Consider the following 17,552-nt stretch of genomic DNA (forward strand, 5'->3'; position numbering starts at 1 on the left):
ATGTGAACAATGTTTAATCACCCACACACTAAATGTTTCATTAAAAAAAACAAAACATGTTTTTCTGGCAACACAATGCCTTTAAGTGAGGTCATAGATCCCAAGATATTTCAATTGAGTGACTCCTAGTAGAGAACTCTACAGAGTGAAAGCAGGGGGAAGGAAGACTTTTTGTGGGAATATTGCAGCCCAATTTATATGAAGGCCGTGAAGGACCCAAAACCGTCCAAAAACTCTAGTAGGGAAACCTGAGAATGGCCCATATCAGCCAGATAAACTAGAGTATCATAGACATACAGTGACACATTTCCACAATATATCAACTTTGAATACTTTGAATAGAGCCTGAGGTTCTATACATAGCAGCCAAGGGCTCTCTGATTAGTGCAAAGAGCGATGGATAAATCTAAATAGTTGTTTATGAATTCAAGGATCTGCATATGGGCAGGTCATTTTCCTTAGTTTGAAGACTAGATGTCATTGATAAAAACTTTATTGAACCACACAACAACAAAAATGAGTTGGCTTTAGCATGGCAGATTGGTACTAATGAGGAATGATCTTCTAACACTCGAAGAAATGCACTTCGAGTTGTATTAATATGGCCTTGTTTTACCAATATTAATCGGAATGGTATGAGACAAATGCCTACTCTGAACTTTTGCTTATGAAAACAGGGTCCTAAAAAAAATTAAACTGATGGAGACAAAAGAATCTTTTATAGATACAAATAATTTACTAATATGATTATCATCATTATGTTTTTCCACTAACTTCATCTGAAGAAATTGGCCCATATCTTTCAGGCTTCTTCTGGATCAACAAGATTAAACTTTTTTCTTTTTCATGGACATACATGGTCCTTCTTTGTCCATTCTATCTATATTATTATGATATTATTTCCAAGAATACGCAAATTATGAATAATGTATAGCTTGGGGATATTATTGTCTAGAACCTCATAATTGTGTAGGGACCATTTCTGATACCTTCTTCTGGGAGCAATCAGGATATGATTATGATATTATTTAAGGCCGACCACTGCAGAGTTCATGCTTGCTCCCATCTACAGGAGCTTCCTGCATCATTCTACTTTAGAATCAGCGACAGATACCTCAACTGAACTGGGCACCCATTAGGCCCACCGAAGCAGAGCTCCCATAATGTAGTTCAACATACAATTGTAAATAATTCACAAATAACATAGTCCTAATAATTGTTTGAGGACGAAACATTGAAATTGAACCAACAAAAATTTAGAGATTACAGTAAGTTCAATAGACATTGCACTTCATAACATCCAATAGTTACTGCTTGTTTTATTTTATTTTGATTCATTTAAAAAGTTTTCGTTTTTATGTTTTTCAAATTTTAGATTATATTCTAGTGGATTTATCCTTTATTTAAAAAAAATCTGTTTGAAATAATTTTTTGTTGAAAAAAATATATGCATACAAAAAAACCTCTGGTGATATAATATAAATCATATAATATAAAAAAATAACATGATAAAATAAGAATCTAAAATTAAAATATAATTTTAAATAAGCCAAATAAATCAATATTTGTAAAATAAAAACATATTTAAAATCTGAATAAAAATACGAAATACATTATATAAGGTCAAATTAATTTAGTTAATTTAGTAATAAAATAAATCATAAGCTTTGTCTCGGTACCAAAGTTGAGAGTAGTAACTAATGGAAATATTTTACATTTATCTGAATTTAAATTTGTTCTGTATTTGACAATTTTTTTTTTTAAAGAGGATGAAATATACGTTATTATAACTTTTTTATATTATTATAATTACTAATAATATTTATGATTGTTATTATCCCCATTATTATTACTGTTTTTACAATTATTATCATCATTTTTACTATTTTTGGATTTCTATGGCGCCTTCTCATTCCAATTAAAGGTAATACATTTAAAAGAACACAGGCACAAAATATTGTCAAGTACAAGTACAGACTAGATATTGTAGAGTAGGATAGACAACCCTGTCTATACAAGCTGATGATTTTTAGCAAGATGAATAATTTATTTCTTCCAAGTATTTAGAAAGGATGGTCAGATCTTGAATTACATGTATCAGTTAAAGGGGTTTTCCACGTTCTGACAGCTGATGACCTATCCACCGTATAGGTCATCAGTATATGATCGGTGCGGGTCTGACACCCGGACCCCGCACCGATCCGCCACTCCGGCTACCTCCGGGCACCGGACAATATTGCCAGAAGCAGATGGCTCCAGTCAAAGAATAGTGGCGAGCTGCAGTACTATTCAAGTGTATAGGAGCAGAGCTGCAATTCTACTGAACGGCCGCTGTGCTATGGTCGGAGCCATCTGCTTCCGCTCCAACTACTGCATACTGTTCAAAAGATCCGGTGCACGGTGGCAGCCGGAGTGGCAGATCGGTGCGGGTTCCGTGTGTCGGACATGCACCGATCATATACTGAGGACCTATCTGGTGGATAGATCATCTATTGTCAGAAAGTGGACAACCCCTTTAAGGTTGAACTTTCTAGTATTATAAACAATATTATTTTATATTAACTAATTAACTTGAAATCCTTCATGTTCATCTGACTGAATAGAGATTTATTGTTGGGCAGGGTTGTGTGCATGGATCATGTACTGTGGTGCACGGAGGCCCTGCAGTTCTAGGTAGCTAAGACTTTATCGGTATACCAATGCAATATAGGCCTATAGGTTTCCATGTAATTTTCAACATCTGGGCAGGTATAGTAAGTCTTGACTAAGATCCTTCCTATTTAGTGCATGTTATTACTGCCGGTTAGTGCTCTAGCCTATCATAGTCACAGATACAATCCCTTTGAAATTCTTAGTTTACAATTATCCAATCCTATTATTTGTATTTTTTTTATTTTTTATGTTATATATTTAAAGCGGTGGTCCGGTTTCAGCAAATAATGTTATTTTTTGTATACTTAAAAGTTATACAATTTTCCAATATACTTTTTGTATTAATTCCTCATGGTCTTCAAGATCTCTGCTTGTTGTTATTCAATAGGAGCCTTTATTGTTCATGGTCATGTGATGGACACACAGGTGCGTGGCTCGTTACATGGCCATGTGAGGGACACACAGTATGTGTCTCAGAGCTGTGTCTTCCAACTATCCATCACATGACCCTGTAACGATCACAGCACCTGTGTGTCCATTACCTGACCATGTAACAATCCCAGCACCTGTGTGTCCATCACATGACCATGTAACGATCCCGTCACCTGTGTGTCCATCACATGACCATGTAACAATCCCAGCACTTATGTGTCCATCACATGACCATGTAATGAGCTGTGCACCTGTGTGTCCATTCCATGACAATGTAACGAGCCGTGCACCTGTGTGTCCATCACATGACCATGTAACAATCCCAGCAATTATGTGTCCATCACATGACCATGTAATGAGTCGTGCACCTGTGTTTCCATCACATGATCATGGACAGAATTGTATCCACTGGAAGAAAACAATGAATGTTGCTACTGAATAACAACATGCAGAGATCTTGAAAATCGTGAGGAAGTAATACAGAAAGTATATTGGAATATTGTATAACTTTTAATTATCAAAAAAAAATAACATTAACTTGCTGAAACCAGACAATCCCTTTAATTATCAATTAGATACCAAAACACAGAATAAATATCAAGACTTGGAGTTGTCTGTTTTTTCTTTACTCTAAGGCTGGGTTCACACGAGCACATTACGTCCGTAATGGACGGAACGTATTTCGGCCGCAAATCCCGGACCGAACACACAGCATGGAGCCGGGCTCCAAGCATCATAGTTAAGTACGATGCTAGGAGTCCCTGCCTCTCCATGGAACTACTGTCCCGTACTGAAAACATGATTACAGTACGGGACAGTTGTCCAGCAGCGAGGCAGGGACTCCTGGCGTCGTACATAACTATGATGCTAGGCGCCCGGCTCCCTGCAGTGTGTACGGTCCGGGACTTGCGGCAGAAATACGTTCCGTCCTTTACGGACGTAACATGCTCATGTGAATCCAGCCTAAAGCCTCATGCACATAGACCATAGAGTTCTATGTGTGTTCTATAATGTACCTTGTATGGGTTCGTATTATAGCTGTGTACGTGAGGACTAATACAAATTCAACTACCAATTCAGGTATATTCAGATAATCAAGTTAGGTAGGGTCCGATCTCTGTGTCCCTCACCATTGCCAAGAACAAGGGGCCCCAAATCTCCATTCTTGGCCAGAAAGCAGAATGAGCATGGGCCGTCCCTCTTCATAGAGTTGAATGGGAGTGTCAGAAACAGCTGAGTGCGCTCAATGGCTGTTTCCAACTCTCCCATTCATCCCTATGTAGACGGACAGAACATGCTCGCTCTACTCTCTGGCCGAGAATGAAGATTTGGTGCTCCACGGTACTTACAGAGGTCAGAATCCCATCTAACTAACTTTTATGTAAGATGATGGGTCATACGCGTAAAACAGTTGTTTTTATGGTGGAACCTAAGATGAACATTTTACCCAAATTTTTTCTGACCACAGTCACACATATGTAACACTCTTCATTACACATTGACGCTGTCCCCATTCTTCTTGGTCTTACTTGACTTTTCTTTTCCAGAGCTCTATGGTGACAAGTATTATGGAGGACATGAACCAAACGGCCACGTTCAGATTTATTCTTATCGGACTTTCCACCAACCCTTACCTGCAGACTTTATACTTTGTAATATTCCTGGTCATGTACATAGTCACCGTACTAGGGAATGTTCTTATCATTGTAGTGGTGCGGATTGACACTCGGCTTCAGACCCCCATGTATTTTTTCCTCAGTAACCTCTCATTCATTGACCTCTGTTTTTCCTCCACCATCGTGCCTAAACTTCTGATAAACACTGTGGCCGAAGACAAGAGTATTTCTTTTTTGGGATGTGCAACTCAAATGTATTTCCACTTATCTTTGGGTGGAACAGAGTGTATTATTTTGTCAATTATGGCCTATGATAGATATGTGGCCATTTGTAACCCTCTACGCTATAGCAATATTATGAGCACACAGATCTGTATTCAGTTGGCCGTCGGAACTTGGTTTGCAATTTTTCTGAACTCCGCTTCCCATGCCTACTTCACTTTCCATTTGCCATTCTGTAGGTCCAAACATGTTGACCATTATTTCTGTGAGATGCCTCCTCTCTTTCGGCTATCTTGTAAAGACACTTTAATGAATGAAATAGCAGTATATGTCTCTGGTGGAATATTTGCTCTCCTTGCATTTGCACTGACGCTCATGTCCTATGTACAGATCATCTCCACCATACTGAAGATCCGATCAACCAAAGGAAGACACAAGGCTTTTTCAACTTGTGCTTCCCACCTTGCAGTGGTCTGCCTATATTATGGTGCCATTGTCTTCATGTACATGCGTCCTCGAAATAGCTATTCACCAGAGAAAGACAGAGCAGTGTCCATCCTGTATACGGTGGTAACTCCCATGGTGAATCCCATCATCTACAGCATAAGAAACAAGGAAGTTAAAGGAAGTCTTAAGAAGATACTGGCACCAAGGGCCTTTTCTTAATTTCTATATAAGTGCCAAATTCTACGTCTTAAATATGTAACATTTATTTTAAATGAATAAAATTATTAACTTTTTTATGGGTTTTTGGATGGTGAGTTCAATATGTCTATCACTACTGTTTCGCACAAGTCAACCATTGTAGACAACAACAAAGACACCCATTAGAAAGGTTAAAATGAAAAGGTTTCTAATTTATGGGCCGGTTTGGTCTTGATTTATATGTATAAAATTTTTACAAAATGTTAATTTTGTAACAAGTGACACTGCTGCCCCATCGAAAAGGGGTTACACTCGACCATGTCATCCATCAGCTATTTAAGAAATTAAAAGGTTGATTCTTACTCTCTTATTTTTTTTCTGTTTTTGCCTTCACACTTATCTACTTCCTTTCGTCCCCCTTTATCACTATCCACATTCCTTCCCCTTTCCAGTAATGGACGCACAATTACCCCTAACTACAACATTTAGGGCTCCTTTAAAAGTGGAGGTTGCCTCCCTTATCTGCTGCTATGCCTGTCACCCTGGCAGTTACCCATTTGAGGACCAGGGTATTGTATTTATGTAAGAAATACTATCCGATGCATAGAGAAAAGTAAAATAACTTCTTTAGGTCTCTTGCGCACGACCGTTGTGCAACTCGGGCCATTTTTGACGGCATCCGAGTGGCACCCGATAGTCTTGACGGACCCATTCACTTTAGCGGGCGAATCGGCCCTTGAAAAATGGTCTGAGACTCCGATCCAAGGAAAGATAGAACATGTCCTATCTTTCCTCGGATCACTGACGGGACTCGGACGGCACCCTCATTCGTGTGCATGAAGCGTTAGTGAATTTTTTGATCACCAAAGATTCAGCTCGGAGAGGGTCCTGGAGGTCAGACCCCCATAGATCAAACATTGATCTATCCAGTCACAGGATTTTCTGCAACAAATCTGCCGCATGTGAATATACCCTGATTACATAATCTGTATGGGTGGAGCAAACATGAAGCATCGCTCCTATTAACCCCTTCCCAACATCCGGCATATATGTACAGCGGAGGTTGAGTGGGGGAGTATACACAGGCTGAGCCTGCCCAATAGAACGAGCATGTCGACTGCATCTTATAGCCAACGCTTCAGTGTAAAAAGAGGGATTCCACTCGTTTAAACCCTTTGATCTGCCTTGTGTTAGCCATCCAATGAATGCTGGTTCAAGTCCCCCAGTAAAAAAAAAGTTAAAAACAGTTAAACAAAGTTTTTTTTATACAAATATATAAAGTATTAAAAGTTCAAAATAAAACTCTTTTCACATTTTCCACTAAAAGCAATGTAAAAGGAAAAAATTTGTATAACTGGTATTGCCGTCCCCGTAAAAGTCTGAACTATCCCAGTTTAAACTTATTAACCCGCACGGTGAATGACGTAAAAAAACAAAAAAAAAAACGCCAGAATCGCTATTTTTTGGTCATCTCATCTCCCACAAAAAAATGGAATAAAAAGTGATCAAAAAGTCTCATGTAGTCCAAAATACTGTCTGGTGCAAGATGACCACCTTTGAACAAGAAAAAACATGAGTTCATGAGTCACAAATTGTCTATGCTATTTGGGGGATTTTAGCCACAAAGGTAACAAAAGGCCCAAAAGTCGCAATTTGCTAAGATAATTCTGACTCTTGGCCATTCTACGCCACCCTTGCCAGGTTTTGAAAAAAGGGGCATAGATGGCCGGGCCACTACAGCCCAACAAATGTACGCCTTTTTGGGGTAGAGTAAGGTAAAGGTCCATGGTGGGTCCCGTACATTGTCCCCCCCACCGATCAGACTACTCCCTTATTAGACTACTGCTAAATGTATTCTCCCCTCACCACTCCACTACTCCCCTCTGGTCACCTCAGAATTCCTTAGTCTGTTGCTGCTCATACAAGGCCCTGACCCCGGGGACAGGGACCAAGGTCCTGACCCCCTGGAGGTCTCTAGAAGAAACCGCTTATATGCTCCACAGTACTAGCACCAGCGCCTGCAGCAGGGACGTAGCTAAAGGCTCAAGGGTCTCGGTTAAATGTTTTTTCTTCCCCCCCCCAAGTTCTTTTCATGGCCGACGGCCCGCAGATTTCATCTACATCGCTGGGTCTTTTAAGTGACCCATCAAGGCAGCACTAGCAGCCAGGGGTGTTGCTAAGGTCTTAAAGGGGTGGTCCATGACTGGACAACTGAAGAACTATCCACAGTATAGGTCATCAGTATATGATCAGTGGGGGTCCGACACCTGGACCCCACATCGATCAACTGGTTCATTCCGGAAGCAGATGGCTCCGGTCAAAGAAATGCCGGCCGAGCTGCAGCACTGCAGTATTCGAGGGAATAGGAGCAGAGCTGCAGTTCTGCAGCACGGCCACTATACAGTAGTCGGAGCTATCTGCTTCCGGCTCCAACTACTGAATTCCGTTCACAACAACCAGCAACAGGGGCTTGTGTTGTTTATTACATATACCTCATTTACTGCAGTAACTGGGGACAGATGTGGTGCGGGGGGATATGATCCCTCCTTATCTTCGGGGTCCAGTCACAATTGCAACCGCTGCTACCCCTATAGCAACGCCACAGGCCGACTGACATTGCTACTAAAGAATCAGGGCATATCCTGGCGGTGTTCTTTCTCAAAATCACACACACTAAATCAGAGGTCTCAAACTCGGCCGAGTAAGTGGGCCACATATAGAAAAAATGGGAAGTTGACGGGTCGCATTACTTTCAATTTGATACAATACAAAATTATTGTTAATCACTTAGTTATTTGAACTATTATATGTAAAGGATCTGCCAGACACAGAAGCTGTGTCTGGCAGATCCTTTACACTATAACACTATATTACTATAATAATAATACTACATTATTATAATAATACCGCTCTGTGGATGCTGCCGCAGTGCCCTCTGTGGATGCTGCCGCTGTGCCCTTTGTGGATGCTGCCAAAGTGCCCTCTGTGGATGCTGCCACAGTGCTCTCTGTGGATGCTGCCACAGTGCCCTCTGTAGATGCTGCCACATTGCCCTCTGTAGATGCTGCCACAGAGTCCTCTGTAGATGCTGCCACAGTGCCCTCTGTAGAAAATGCAACACACCCCTAGATAATGACACAGTGCCCTCTGTAGATAATGCCACAGTGCCCTCTGTAGATAATGCAACACACCCCTAGATAATGCCACAGTGCCCTCTGTACATACTGCCACAGTGCCCTCTGTAGATGCTGCCACAGTGCCCTCTGTAGATGCTGCCACAGTGTCCTCTGTAGATGCTGCCACAGTTCCCTCTGTAGATGCTGCCACAGTGCCCTCTGTAGATGCTGCCACAGTCCCCTCTGCAGATGCTGCCACAGTGCCCGCCGTAGATGCTGCCACAGTGCCCTCCGTAGATGATGCCATAGTGCCCTCCGTAGATGCTGCCACAGTGCCCTCCGCAGAAGCTGCCACAGTGCCCTCCGCAGATGCTGCCACAGTGCCCTCTGCAGATGCTGCCACAGCGCCCTTCGCAGATGATGCCACAGTGATGTCAGGGGATTGCCCAGGGCTGGAGTTCCGGAGCAGAGCCGCTTCTAGCACTCTGCCTGAGATTCCAGCTCTGCTCCTGACATCACTGTCCATATATGGACAGAGATGTCAGGGGCAACCCCAGAGCTGGAGTCCCGGGCAGAGCGCTAGTAGGCTCTTCCTGGGACTCCAGCTGTGCTCCTGATATCACTGGGACTCCTGCTCTGGTGAAGCCCCTGACATCATTGTCGATGTATGGTCTTCCCTGACATGTATGGACAATATATGGACAGTGATGTCAGGGAATTCCCCAGAGTCCCAGAGCAGAGCCTATACAAGTGCTCTGCCGAGGACTCCGGCTCTGGGGAAGCCCCAGACATCGTGTGTCCAAACATGGACACCAATGTCAGGGAATTCCAGAGTCCCGGAGTAGAGCCGATACTAGCGCTCTGCCTGGGGCTCTGCTATGGGGAAGAGCCTGACACACGGACAGTGTGTCAGGGTCTTCCCTGACATGTATGGACAATATATGGACAGTGATGTCAGGGAATTCCACAGAGTCCTGGAGCAGAGCCGATACTAGCGCTCTGCCCGGGTCACCGCTCTGTGGAAGACCCTGACACACTGTCCATATATGAACAGCGATGTCAGGGAATTACACAGAGTCCCGTAGCAGGGCCGATACTAGCGCTCTGCCCGGGACGCCGTTCTGGGGAAGACCCTGACACACTGTCCATATATGAACAGCGATGTCAGGGAATTCCACAGAGTCCCGGAGTAGAGCCGATACTAGCGCTCTGCCCGGGACTCCATACTGGGGAAGACCCTGACACACTGTCCATTTATGGACAGCGATGTCAGGGAATTCCACAGAGTCCCGAAGCAGAGCCTGTACTAGCGCTCTGCATGGGACTCCGGCTCTGGGGAAGCCCCAGACATCTCTGTTCATATGTGGACAGCGATGTCAGGGAAGTCCAGAGTCTCGGAGCAGAGCCTATACTAGCGGCTCTGTGTCCCGCGGGCCGCAGATGACAGCCCCAGGGGCCGCATGCGGCCCGCGGGCCGTGTGCTTGAGACCCCTGCACTAAATCAATGTGATGCCAAGATATATAATACAGAAGCCCGGAAGTAAATTACATGTTATTTTATTAGACTTATGGTTGTGCAGATTTATCACCAATAAAGTGTAACAAAACGGTACACACCCGGCCTACACGACACAATTTTTTAGGCATAACAGGGCGGTTCAGTGGATAGTATACAGTGAAGGAAATAAGTATTTGATCCCTTGCTGATTTTGTACGTTTGCCCACTGTCAAAGACATGAACAGTCTAGAATTTTTAGGCTAGGTTAATTTTACCAGTGAGAGATAGATTATATTTTAAAAAAAAAAAAGAAAAAGAAAATCACATAGTCAAAATTATATATATTTATTTGCATTGTGCACAGAGAAATAAGTATTTGATCCCTTTGGCAAACAAGACGTAATACTTGGTGGAAAAACCCTTGTTGGCAAGCACAGCAGTCAGACGTTTTTTGTAGTTGATGATGAGGTTTGCACACATGTTAGATGGAATTTTGGCCCACTCCTCTTTGCAGATCATCTGTAAATCATTAAGATTTCGAGGCTGTCGCTTGGCAACTCGGATCTTCAGCTCCCTCCATAAGTTTTCGATGGGATTAAGGTCTGGAGACTGGCTAGGCCACTCCATGACCTTAATGTGCTTCTTTTTGAGCCACTCCTTTGTTGCCTTGGCTGTATGTTTCGGGTCATTGTGGTGCTGGAAGACACAGCCACGAGCCATTTTTAATGTCCTGGTGGAGGGAAGGAGGTTGTCACTCAGGATTTGACGGTACATGGCTCCATCCATTCTCCCATTGATGCGGTGAAGTAGTCCTGTGCCCTTAGCAGAGAAACACCCCCAAAACATAATGTTTCCACCTCCATGCTTGACAGTGGGGACGGTGTTCTTTGGGTCATAGGCAGCATTTCTCTTCCTCCAAACACGGCGAGTTGAGTTAATGCCAAAGAGCTCAATTTTAGTCTCATCTGACCACAGCACCTTCTCCCAATCACTCTCAGAATCATCCAGATGTTCATTTGCAAACTTCAAACGGGCCTGTACATGTGCCTTCTTGAGCAGGGGGACCTTGCGGGCACTGCAGGATTTTAATCCATTACGGCGTAATGTGTTACCAATGGTTTTCTTGGTGACTGTGGTCCCAGCTGCCTTGAGATCATTAACAAGTTCCCCCCGTGTAGTTTTCGGCTGAGCTCTCACCTTCCTCAGGATCAAGGATACCCCACGAGGTGAGATTTTGCATGGAGCCCCAGATCGATGTCGATTGACAGTCATTTTGTATGTCTTCCATTTTCTTACTATTGCACCAACAGTTGTCTCCTTCTCACCCAGCGTCTTACTTATGGTTTTGTAGCCCATTCCAGCCTTGTGCAGGTCTATGATCTTGTCCCTGACATCCTTAGAAAGCTCTTTGGTCTTGCCCATGTTGTAGAGGTTAGAGTCAGACTGATTAATTGAGTCTGTGGACAGGAGTCTTTTATACAGGTGACCATGTAAGACAGCTGCCTTTAATGCAGGCACCAAGTTGATTTGGAGCGTGTAACTAGTCTGGAGGAGGCTGAACTCTTAATGGTTGGTAGGGGATCAAATACTTATTTCTCTGTGCACAATGCAAATAAATATTCAAATTATCAAAAATGTTGACTATGTGATTTTCTTTTTTTTTATATATATAATCTATCTCTCACTGGTAAAATTAACCTAGCCTAAAAATTCTAGACTGTTCATGTCTTTGACAGTGGGCAAACTTACAAAATCAGCAAGGGGTCAAATACTTATTTCCTTCACTGTATATATTATAAATACATCCACCTTTTAAACTTGAGTTCATATAACACCCCTGCCATTGGCTATGATCATTATTCTATCTCCATACTGTGGAATTGGGGGTCATTTTAGAAATATATTTCTATACAAAAATTTATTTCTACAAAAAAATCACACACATGATATTGAGTGTAGTATTTGCTATAAATAGGTGTTAAGATGACGGAAAACTATTGACAACTTTATTACATGTGAATAACTTTATATAATGAAGGCTAACGTCCCAAAAAGTCAACGATCTTGTAATTGTATTGGGAGAATCCAACACTCAGACCAATCATTGAATTCTATTTCTTGTACTTTCCCAGATCTTAAATTAAACAAGACACTTGAGAATATTTTAATTATATATATATATATTCATGGTTAGGGACATTGATGATATTCTTCGGCTTTGCTGTAAGATGCAGTTGCGCATGAGGCAGCTGGGCAAGAATATCGAGAGCAATGGCCGAGTGGAGAATGGATCTAATTCAAGATACACGGATAAATAATTTTTAATGCCTCTTCAGGGCTCATTTTTCTTTCCAATGGATGGACATCAACTACTAAGTTGAACGTCCTGAATCTTGAATTCCACCTTATTCTATATCTACTGTGTTGTAAGTTTGAACATTGAAAGAAGGATCCAAGGAACCAGAAAGAACCTTCTTTCTATGGTCTACTCGGTGGGACATTAGTGGAGGGTCTCATCAAGTCTGCATGGGTGACCATATAGATAGTGGTGATGAGCTCCTACTACTGTGTAACTTTGAACATTACTATTGATTATCGGTGACATCACCTTTCAATATTCCTAAGCTATTTTTGAGAAGTTGTGGAGCTTGAGATCATATCAACCATCAATTTGGTATAAAGGCTGTAACATTTTGTATTGTAATACAGGTGGGTGAATATATTATGTTTTATTGTATATTTATCCGTGTGATAATGAACACATTATTAGATGGATTGGAAACCCTAGCCAAAATATTAAAAAATTATAACTGTATCTATTGTACAATGTTTATCTCGATAATTGTCAGTCTTAGGCCGGATTCCCACGAACGTTGTGAACCATAGACGTGAAAAACGACCATTTTTCACGTCCGAGGTGCATCCGTGCTGTACGCTACGAGTCGCGTTATTACACATCCCCCATAGACTAGGGTCTATGGAGGGATGTGTGAAGCATCCTATTGTACTATTCTCTCACGGACCCTTCTCACGGTCTGTTGAAACAACGGCCATGTGAACTGCCCCCTTGAATTACATAGGTTCATGCGACGGCCGTTGTTTAAACGGCCATCACTCGGACGTACTGTATTACACGTTCATGTGACTACATGTGACTCTCCCTGTATATGGGAGATACGGTAATAGTCAAGTCAGTGCTCATCTCTGATAGATGGAGATTGGCTGTGACCTCTCTGCTAGGGATAGTGGCAATCCCACTCTTAGGATCAGTTAGATACCCAGCAGTAGGACTCCCAATAATAACACACTTATGGGATATCAAAACCTTCTTCACCCTTTTAGGACCGGGCCATGTTTTTTTTTTTTTTTCATTTTTGTGTTTTCCCTTCTTGTTTTCCAAGAGCTAGAACTTTTTTATTTTTCCAATGACATGGGCTTTTTTTTGTGGTACAAGTTGAGTTTTTTAATGGCACCATTTAATGTACCATAAATGTACTAGGAAACTTGGAAAAATTATTTTATGGGGCAGAATGGAAAAAAAACCTGTAATTTCCCCATTGTACTTTGTGTTTTGTTTTTACGCTGTTTACCCTGTGATAAAAATTATATATTTATTTTATTCTACCGGTCAATACGATTATAGCGATTGCAAATTTATACAGTTATTTTCATGTTTTACTACTTTTACAAAATAAAAACATTTAAAAAAACAAAAACTGTGTAGTTATATTGTGAAATTCAGAACTTTTTTATTTTTTAGTCAATGGAGCTGTGTGGGGGCTTAATTTCTGCACGCAACCTGTAGTTTTTATTGGTATAACTATGGGGAACATTTTGATCACTTTATATTCTATTTTTTGCTGGCAACAAGGTGACCAAAAAAAGCAATTCTGGCTTCTTTTTTTTTTACGTGTTCATCGTGTGGATAAGACAATCCTATATTTTAATAGCATCTAAGTGGTTAAACAGTTGGGATCGGCATTATCTCCGATCCCAGCCATTAAATCAGGGTGTCAACTCTAATAAACAACCCATGAGCATTCTGTTTACAACCCCCTATGATGTACATGTACCATGATTGGTCCTAATTTGGTTAACCAAGCCATAAATCTAAAAGTGTTATTACTTTTAAGCCTTTCAAAGAAACTTACCATAATATTTTTTGTTGAGCAATATGTTACTCCATTATTATTAACAGGGTTGTCTGGTTATGACAAATCCCTAGACAATAATTTCATCATAAGGCGACCCTCTGTGATTAACTTCAATTAATTTTATCACCCCAGCGGTATCATGCCATACACCACTGATGCCAGTATTTGGCTGTAACAATCATGGGGTATATGGCCACGTCATAGCTGCAGCAAGGAAAGCAAAGAGGGACCACTGGATGTTATTTTGTGTAATTTTCTCCATTCGGAAACATTTTTTGAATCTAGAAAAAACCCCTTTAAGTTTTAAGTATTATATTATGGTTGAAAATAGACACAAATCTGTCAAGTGTTGATCCAGAGGAAGACAAAACAACATCTTGGAATTGACAAGTGCATAATTACGACCAAAAATTATACACGATTACACATATCAGAATAAATCTCTCGATCAATGAGCCATCTCTAGAATCTACTACTGATAACACCCAACCATCACAACAGCCTTCGGCAGGAAGTTCCGTAGTCTTACTGCTCTTACAGTAAAGAATCCCCTTCTATGCTGATGGTAAATCCTTAGTGGATAAGAAAAGTGGAGTAATGGAGTATTATTACCTGGTGCCCTCCAGTTGTGCCCCTCTGCCGTGGCTATGCCGTTTTAGGGTCCCCTCTGTGTTGTCTTAAAATGGCCACAGCGCTTCTCAGACTGAGAGTCTAAGACACTCCCTCTGACACTCCCTCACGTGAGCAGCTCTGGCCAATCTGAGATTAGTGTCTCAGACTCGGAGTCTAAGAAGCGCAGCGACTATTTTGGGACAGCACAGAGGGGACCCTAGAATGGCGGATCCACAGCAGAGGGGCATAACTGGAGGACACCAGGTAATATTACTCTGTATACCCCATCATATATAAAATGTTATCCCGGAACAGAGTGTGGCTTTAAGCCATCCATTCTCTCAATTGTTTTAAGCTACCTCCAGTTAAGCTGTGTACTGTATAAGACACAGCTCAGATAATATCTCCATATGAAATGATGTTTGTTTTGAGTCTTCAAAAACCTTTATGATAAAGTAGTGTATGCTTCATTTGTAAGAAGATCCCTATATAGCTACATCGAGATAAATTTCAAAAAGCATATGTTAAAAAAAAATTCTACTCTACCATAAAAAAAAACTGCATTTTCACCATTTGTACAACCATGATTAGTAAGGTCATTCTTATCTTTCAGGTAAATAATTGGAAATGATATGGAGAATGTTAACCAAACATTGGTAAGAACCTTCCTTCTTGTAGGACTTTCTAACGCTCCTGGCTTGCAGCTGGTCTTCTTTCTGCTGTTCTTTCTGATGTACACAGCAACATTGTCTGGGAATCTTCTACTGATCATTGTGGTGAGACTTAATTCCCGTCTCCAGACGCCAATGTACTTTTTCCTCTGTAACCTTGCATTCATTGACATTTGCTTCTCCACCACCATTGTCCCAAAAATTCTTGCCAACACAATATCCCATGATAAGGAAATTTCGTTTTTGGGATGTGCGGCACAAATGTATTTCCATTTGGCTCTAGGGGCTACAGAATGTTTAATATTGGCTGCCATGGCCTATGATCGGTACATTGCTATATGTAAACCTTTGCAGTATAACGCTATCATAGACAAAAAACTTTGCCTATCTTTGGCTGCCGGATCATGGACTGTGAGCTTTTTGAACTCTGTGATCCATGCAGTCTTCACCTTTCGGTTGCCTTATTGCAAGTCCAACCAGGTTAACCACTTCTTTTGTGAGATGCCCCCACTCTTCCGGCTTTCATGTACAGATACTTGGTTCAACGAAATTGCTGTATATATCTCTGGTGGACTTATCGCCCTTTGTTCTTTCTTATTGACACTATTATCCTACGTTTATATCATTTCCACCATACTAAATATCCACTGCACGGAAGGAAGAAAAAAAGCTTTCTCTACATGTGCGTCCCACCTTGCAGTGGTCTCTCTCTACTATGGAACCATTATGTTTATGTATTTGCGTCCACGATCCAGTTACTCCCCAGACCGGGATAGAGTGGTCTCCATCCTCTATACAGTGGTGATTCCAATGTTGAATCCCATCATTTACAGTGTAAGAAATAAGGACTTCACTGGCACCATTAGAAAGACTATTATATCATATTACTGAAGGATCAAATGTATGTAATGACATTCATGCCCGAACATTAAAAAGTTTCTACAACCTGGTCTTTAGGCTTGGTAGATCAGTATCTGTGCATTACCATGTTTTATAGATGTGTCGAGTTTACTCTACAGAACTTGAATCATATGCATGTTATATTCCATAAAGGTCTAATAGGTAAGAGACCCTCTGTCCCCTATTCTGCCAAGTTATGAGACCGGCTGTGACCTCATCCAAGCAAAGGCTGAGCTCTTTCCACTTAAGTCTATGGTTGGTTATGGAAACAGCCAAGTAAGAGCTGGAACCCCAAACTATCAGACATTTATGGCATGCCCTGTGGATATGCCATAAATGTCTAAGACAGAAACATCCTTCAAGAGGTCCAAGCATTCCACAGAATAAAAAAATGTATATTATAAATAATCTTTATAGCCAGAGCATTAATAATCGAATTACCTATACATAATTGTATGTAAAGCTATGTATGTATGTATGGGGATGAGCGCCCGTTACTCCGATTGCTCGTCCCCATACATTTCTATCATGTCGGCAGCACATCACCCTCTTTTCCCTGAGATGTGCTGCCGAGAACGATAATATTTTAGGCTGCCAAAACTATATGATCAGCCGGTGAAGTACAGGCTTAACTAGGTTCTCCTGCACCCGGGGCAAAGATTTAGATGGGCGCCCTCCAAACTTATTTCCCGACATCTCCTTCCCCCTCTCCATGTTTGCTTTCCCTACCAATCAATGAGGTGTAATTTTTTTTCACAATTTTTTTTAATGTAACTCGAGCATAAAAGCATTTCTACATTTTACAAGCGATAAAGTTATATAAGGAAGTTAGAATAAAAATAAAAATAAAAAAATAAATGAAAGTGGCCACACACCGCCCCTCTGTAGATAACGCCATACACAGCCCCCCTTCTAGTTAACGCCACACTGTCCCCCTGTTGTATATAGCACCACACAGCCCCCCCTTGTAGATAGCAACACACACAACCCCCTTGTAAATAGCACCGCACACACCCCCTTATAGATAGTGCCGC

At 41.4% G+C, this 17,552-nt stretch overlaps 2 protein-coding genes across 2 annotated transcripts; both read left to right on the forward strand.

Moving 5' to 3' along the window:
• The first annotated feature begins 4,637 nt into the window (after positions 1–4,637).
• On the forward strand, positions 4,638–5,588 carry LOC142665214 (olfactory receptor-like protein OLF3). The gene has a single exon (XM_075844825.1). It carries the CDS (start codon positions 4,638–4,640, stop codon positions 5,586–5,588), a length of 951 nt encoding a protein of 316 aa, XP_075700940.1.
• Positions 5,589–15,540: 9,952 nt separating this feature from the next.
• Positions 15,541–16,509, forward strand: LOC142665279 (olfactory receptor 5V1-like). Its single transcript, XM_075844927.1, has one exon. It carries the CDS (start codon positions 15,580–15,582, stop codon positions 16,507–16,509), a length of 930 nt encoding a protein of 309 aa, XP_075701042.1. The 5' UTR covers positions 15,541–15,579.
• The last annotated feature ends 1,043 nt before the right edge of the window (positions 16,510–17,552 follow it).

The sequence above is a fragment of the Rhinoderma darwinii genome, chromosome 12, assembly GCF_050947455.1.
Source record: "Rhinoderma darwinii isolate aRhiDar2 chromosome 12, aRhiDar2.hap1, whole genome shotgun sequence".
Lineage (NCBI taxonomy): Eukaryota > Metazoa > Chordata > Amphibia > Anura > Rhinodermatidae > Rhinoderma > Rhinoderma darwinii.

Bases quoted from the DNA above. Each gene is read 5' to 3' on its own strand.
- LOC142665214 (XM_075844825.1), top strand. From the start codon at position 4,638: ATGGTGACAAGTATTATGGAGGACATGAACCAAACGGCCACGTTCAGA.
- LOC142665279 (XM_075844927.1), top strand. From the start codon at position 15,580: ATGGAGAATGTTAACCAAACATTGGTAAGAACCTTCCTTCTTGTAGGA.